Below are 6,870 nucleotides of genomic sequence, written 5' to 3'. Positions count from 1 at the left end.
TAACCATCTGGCCATGCCGGGCCTGTTTAGCTGTAGGGGTTTGTAAAACTATAACCAATAGTAATAAGGCTGGAGATACTGTCATAAATATACACATTGTTTACTCTAATAAAACGAAGCTTTTCCGACTGGTATAATGATGCTTAAATGGCTTATTCATTTCTGCGATGCTTGAGTGGCTTCGAAGAGCTTATGTTGGCAGCGAAGATGAACTTAGAAAATTTTAGAGGGTGTAACTCTCGATTTTCAAGAATCAACTTAAAAATAGCCCTACAACCTTCGCAGAAGTTTTTTAGCAGCTGTGCATACATTTTGGCGCAGTATACCTAGCCGTTTTTGCTGTAGAATTCGGTGCTTGAATGGCGATTAAAAAACTGATAAAATATCTCCTCTTTCAATAATCGACATAAAAATAGTCTTACGACCTACACAGGAGCTTTTTAGTAGGTTTGCCCAGGTTTAAATAAAATATTCATAGCCGTTTTTTCTGTAGGCTTGTGAAACAAGAATAATATGACGAACAAATGGATGAATGTTGTCTAACGATCGGAAAATCAACTTTTTTGCTAATATCAATATTTTAACAGCCTTACCCATTGAGATCGAAGGTTTTGAGTGTTGTTTCAAGAACAAGTCTGCTTTTTAAGATGGTTTTTGCCCGTATGGTATGCTCTATTAGAATTTTTGTGAAATTCCTGGGCGATTCCTATTATGAACCACTATCGTGGGTCATGATTATGAAATTACATGAACAGCAATTGTTATGGTGTGAACTACATTAAGTTGGTGAGGTGTAATTTTCAACAGTTTTATATGAGACATTAACAAATCAGGATTAAAGTAAGGATTAATAACACAATATTATTTATCTCATTTTAACATTCAATTATTTATATATTTTTTTTACTTGAATTAACTTCATTCATCATTCAGAAGAATTGTGACTTTTATGGTAATATAGTACTATTGTTGAGGTTTGCCTGTAGGCACAGTGTAGTTGCCATGATGATAATAAAAATGTGACTTGTGAATTTGTGTTATGCAGTTATACCATGCATTCCTACCTTCTTATTTAATGCAGATTTTTTAAAAACTTCTATTTATTATGAGTTTATGAAGTTTTCCATCTAACGTGTCGTCCAGAAATCTGCTAAATTGGCTTCGTTCTACCAGCCTTTGTTCCTTTGTTATTTTTTGGAGATAACGCCCGTACTGCCTGTGGAGGCATGTTGTAATACTACACGTTGTACAAGAATGTAGACGACAGTAATGTCACTGGTAGGTCAGATAATATCTTGAGGTTACGGCCTCCCCTATGTTAAATGAAAATGACCAGTCACGTGAGTAGCGCTAGTCGCTATAAGTAAATCTGACCTTTCCAATTATGTAAGAAACGTTAGATTTAAACAGTCTCAACTGAAATGGTTAACGGAAAGACATCTCGAGGGAAGAAAATCAGTTAATATATTTACGACTCCAGTGAGAGGAGACCGTCCAGTGTCCAACATATATACGTACAACGTGTTTTTGTTTTTGGAAATAAATAAAGATTGTTTCCACCTTGTATCAGACATTGTGTTCATTCTCTTTATTTCTTAGCTTAAACTCAGTCATTTTTTGTTAAATTCAACAGTACTTCGTGATTTATTTTGCCCATCCCCCCGATATAAAGTGAACCTACCCTAATATTCTTTACAAAAAATCAATTTACTCTGAGAATACCACAAATTTGTGACTGGTGATGGCAGTATAGGGCCACCGTTAATGTGTGACTTTAAGTGATAGCATATTCACCATGATGGCCATGAACTTGTGATTTTTGATGGTAGTGCAATACTCTCGTCAAGGTGTGACTGCAACTATCGCAAATTTGTGACTGTAAGCAATAAAGTTACTGTAGATGACAGTATGTAGACTGTAGTTTAATGATCCTGCCGGTTTTTGTTTTTCAGCTCTCCTGATGAAAGTTGTTCTAGCCAAGTCAGCTTGCCCTTTGGTTACACCAGTCGCTGCAAGCAGAAGTACATCAAGAAGAAGCTTTTGTCTCTTGATGCTGACGGACAAGGAACTTCAGAGGAGAACTTTTTTGTTCCCTCCTGCTGTGTGTGCCAGATTTCCAGAAACTCCGAGAAATAGGACTTGTCTAGTCTTGTTCGTCATCTGGATTACGTGTCCCCAATGGTCTACCTATGGACAGGGACTAGTCATTGCCTTACAGTATTCTTAGAATTGAGATATACCTAACCACAAGTTTTTCAAGAACGAGTGCTCTCTCCAACGCATAGTGTACCCATTTCTTATACACGAATTCTGTTTTTCTTTTTATGTATAAATGTGAAACTAAGTTCTTGTTTTATCTTAAAATTAGCAAACGTGGTCATCCTTACACTGGTAACTCCTATTTCACGTTTTCTCAGTAACCATGTAGGAAGTTTTCTTTAATGCCATTGACTTATTTCCCAGCTGCTCATTGTTAATATTCAACAACCTCAAAGAACTGGACAATTTACTGGCTTTTATTTTTCATTCTGCTTTTTCTTTCTCTCTCTCTGACATTTCAGTTGCTGTCCTAGTCATTCGAGATGTCTCTTCCAACAAGTTCGAATATATTACGTAGTTGCTGGACCATAAACTTGTAAATTATTTGCTTTTTTACCAAACATATCGGTTCCTAGTACAGTTCTATGTCAGAATTTACAATGAATAATGTTATTAAACTTCTAGATTTCTAATATATAGTAACCCATTCACCTAGGAACTGGAGTACATGCTCATGAAACCTAGGATATGTGAGTGTTTTGAAAACTTGATAATAGTGTAGTTGTCTTTTTCCTTGAATGTGTAACTATTTAATATGCACTTACACGTACAATGACAAATAAAAATATCATTGTTGTAACACGAGTTTCTGGACCTTATCTTTCCCACACCTTAAAAGTTCCATGCTGATGTTTTAATCAGGTTGCTCATCTACCCAAACTGTTTGATAACTGGTTATAACTTAGTTTTATCATTCTTATTCTAGTTGAATAGTTTATTGATATAAAAGGAAAACAATCAAATGTAAGTAAACGTAATCTATTCTTGTAGAAATGACCATCCTTCACAAGTGGGGATTCAAATTAATGGCTAACAGTTTGTAAGATAAAGAGGTCAGATAAACGAGGCCTAATATTAGTGTCTTGAACATAGTGTGATGTTGTTACGTTACTTAATTTCAACGTTTTCAGCACAACCTGAGGTGATGCAACTTAGCATCACGTTTTAAACGTAAAGCAGATATGTTATTAGGGAAGATAAACCTATTAAATATTACACTGAATGTTTCAAACATAGTCTGAAACAGAGTAATTTAACACTTTTTCCTGTAGGCTGCTGAAATCACTAAACACAAAAACTGTTAGAAGTGTTAAAATAGAAAAGCTAAACCTATTAAATATTACACTGAATGTTTTAAACATAGTCTAAAACAGAGTAATTTAACACATTTCCTTTCAAGTTAGGCTGCTGATATCACTAACGAAAAAATTAGTAGTGTGTACAGAAAGCCCGAACATTTATGGTAGCTATTTCAGACGAAGGAACAAAAATTCAACGTGGCTACCTACAGTATATTCTATCACGTGATAATTTGTCATTCATAAATTGAGAACTTGAAAATCAGTCACGAAAAAGGTGATTTATGATTGTTGCTTATTTTTATTTCAAAAATGATTCTTATCTCTCGTGAACCGATGACGTTTCGCACGAACACAAAATATTCTAGTGGACTCATTTGGAACTATTGTTAAAAACGTTTGGCCTCTATCTTCTTCGTTATCAATACCTTTTGAACAAATGTAAACTAGCTGTATGATCAGAACTAAAGTAACCTATTAAGATAATGGAGCTAATTCTGTAAAAAAGACTGATTAGTTGTACATAATGTCATAAACCAGCACACAAGAAAACTGAAACCTATAATGAAGAGAAAGCATTGAATCGTCAAATGAAGTACTCTCGTTGTTAACGATATTTTCAGCGGTAAGTTTAAGAATATCTCACGAGGTTTGGTCAGCTTAGGGAGACACAGGTTAATCTAAAATCCACATACTAAGTTTAACTAACAGTTCAAAATAATCTTTTTTAAGTGTAAACATTGAGAATATTAGATACGTTTAATCATTCTAATCAATAGTATTAATACAATTAATGTTAAATAAACTATGGAGTACTTCATTACTGACGCCGCCTAGTGGCTCAGCGGTAAACTTGAGGGGTTACACGCTAAAAATCGGTTTTCGATACCCGGGGTAGGCTCAGCGCAGATAGCCCATTATGTAACTTTGCTCTTAAGCACAAACAAACAATAATTATTTTCAAAACACATAAAAACGAGGCGTTTGTTTTTCTATTGTGCTGCTTATTCCCAATCGAGCCAGATGAGGCACGACAACCCCAAATATTTGTTTTGACAATCATTCGTAAAAAAGATGTTGATATACAATCTGTAGACATAAAAGTTATTAAATTCCCTAAGCAAGTCTCGAAGAAGTGTGAAAAAAATAAATAAATATTCAAAACATTTTTACATCTTTTGGACAAGGATTTTATTAAACCTGTAAGTCTCGTTCTTAATCGATGGAAGCGAACTGCGAATTTTACTTGCTATTGTTTTATTATTAAGCACAAAGCTACACAAAGGGCTATCTGTGCTCTGCTCACCACGGGTATCGAAACCCGTTTTCTAGCGGTATAAGTCCGCAGACATACCGCTGTGCCACTGGGGGGGGGGGCTATTGTTAAAAAATCTTTCGTCAGTGACCTTCCATTGCTAAGCGGTAGCCTCGAGGGTTTGTAGAGCTAAAATTTGAGGTTCTATCTCTGTGTTGGCGTGAATAATGTGCACATCTTTACACTATATATAACTTTCCTTATTTTTTTTCGGATTCGTAAAAACAACATTAAAAAACAAATTCCTGAGAATATAAAGCATATAAATTAAGTTATTGTTGTTGTTTTGGTGCAAAGCTACACAATGAGCTATCTGCGCTCTGTCCACCTCGCAAAATCAAACCCCGGATTTTAGCACTATACGTCCATACAGTTACCACTGACCAAGTATAAATTAATAAAGGAAGCTTTTTTTTGTGTTTTTACATGTATTAAAGTATAAAGATACATAGTCGTATTGCACTCTTTCGGGGCTAAAAAATATAATGTTCAAGCTTGTATTGTTATCGATAAAAAATTATTTATTCTTAGCCACTGGAATTTAAATGAACAAAAATTTATATAACTTCATTTCTTATAAAACCATTCAAATGTAACGAATACATTTATTTATCCAATCTTTACTCTAGCAAAGGTAAGATATAACTTTTGAATGCCTATATGCTCAGTGAACATATTCATATTAGAGGGTAATATTTCGTCCGGTCGAAGTAAGAGGTCAGATCTCCATGCTCAATGAACATATATACAAACAAACAAAAAAAAAACTTTTCCGAAAAGAAACTAAATGTAGGGATGGCTAATATCAATCCTTCAAAAATATTGCAAACGAGATAGTATGGATGGAATTTGCATCATCCCTACATAATAGTACAGGCAAGAATTAACGTATAGCAATATATATATAACTATTCAATCACAATTGAGTTTAATTTATTCCATTTTCGTCTGTTAACATTCTACTACACTGTGTGCCTATGCAAAGAACGCAAGAACTTCAATTCCATGTTTCGAATTGACTACGGGGCAAGTGTCAAATCTAAGTTCGACTTGAAAGAAACTGTTTGTTATGAATTTCGCGCAATGCTACACGAGGGCTATCTGCGCTAGCCGTCCCTAATTTAGCAGTGTAAGACTAGAGGGAAAGCAGCTATTTATCACCATCCACCGCCAACTCTTGGGATACTCCTTTACCAACGAATAGTGGGATTGACCGTCACATTATAACGCCCCTACGCCATTTATGTGGCCAGAAATAGAATAATAAATATATTCAAATCAAACTATCCTGAAATTTCAGTGTGTACAGCCTTAAAATCAGTATTGTTAACTTTATAAGATAAAGGACAGAATTAATAAACTTCAACGTTCTTACGTCGTTTATCGATATGTTTATTCTCGAAGTGGACGAGATTATGTGAGATCACTCGTCGTTTAAAGCAGTGTTTCCTAACCAGCAGTCCATCACAATCATTTTACGGTGAGTAGGGGTTTGAGAAAAATAAGTAAAACAAAAACTGACAGAATGTTCATGTGTAAATCGTTCGACTTACATTTTAGAGTTACGTATAGTTTAGGAAGGCAGCGAGCCGGTCCCTGGTGCCAAAAAAGTTGACAAACATCTGAAGCATACCGAGCAAAATTTTAAAAATATCTACAGACTTCTAGATTAAGAATGTAAGGAAAATACTGACAAAAAAAAAAAAGAGCTTTGTATAATTCGTAGTTCCAACAAATAATAAAATGATAGAATAAGGGAGACTCTAACGATGAAGAAACTAAAACCAATATTGAATTCCAACTCATCAGCGATAGAAATTATTCTAAAATCTGTGGAAGTGTTAATATAATGGTAGTATGAACGAAATACGGGATAAATAGGGTATATATGAAAAGAATAATATTGTTACACCTCTGTGTTCGTTTGTTAATTTTCCGTAAAAATTCTTTCCGAAGAATCTTTAGCGATACAAGTCCTTTTTTAAATAAAACTAGTTTATTCTTTCTCAATACAACTTTGCAATACACTTAATTTCCACAGTCACGCTATAACTTAAACAATAATTCACAATGAACGAACGATTCACGCAGTTGACTCAATGGTCGTCTCTGTCTGCAATTCAATTCCCAGTGTTGCCGTCACTTCTTGGCGGTCTT

At 34.6% G+C, this 6,870-nt stretch overlaps 1 protein-coding gene across 1 annotated transcript in view; it reads left to right on the top strand.

Annotated features, from left to right (window-relative positions):
- The window catches only part of LOC111085737, a 56,592-nt gene extending 54,400 nt beyond the window's left edge, over positions 1 to 2,192 (top strand). Inside the window, exon 5 of the mRNA XM_022385724.1 lies at positions 1,953 to 2,192. Within this exon, the coding sequence (XP_022241432.1) occupies positions 1,953 to 2,136 (184 nt within the window). The 3' untranslated portion in view covers positions 2,137 to 2,192. The remainder of the gene's footprint in view (positions 1 to 1,952) is intronic.
- The last annotated feature ends 4,678 nt before the right edge of the window (positions 2,193 to 6,870 follow it).

The sequence above is a fragment of the Limulus polyphemus genome, unplaced genomic scaffold (genome assembly GCF_000517525.1).
Source record: "Limulus polyphemus unplaced genomic scaffold, Limulus_polyphemus-2.1.2 Scaffold584, whole genome shotgun sequence".
In the NCBI taxonomy this organism is placed as follows: domain Eukaryota; kingdom Metazoa; phylum Arthropoda; class Merostomata; order Xiphosura; family Limulidae; genus Limulus; species Limulus polyphemus.
This window is presented reverse-complemented; position numbering and strand designations above follow the sequence as displayed.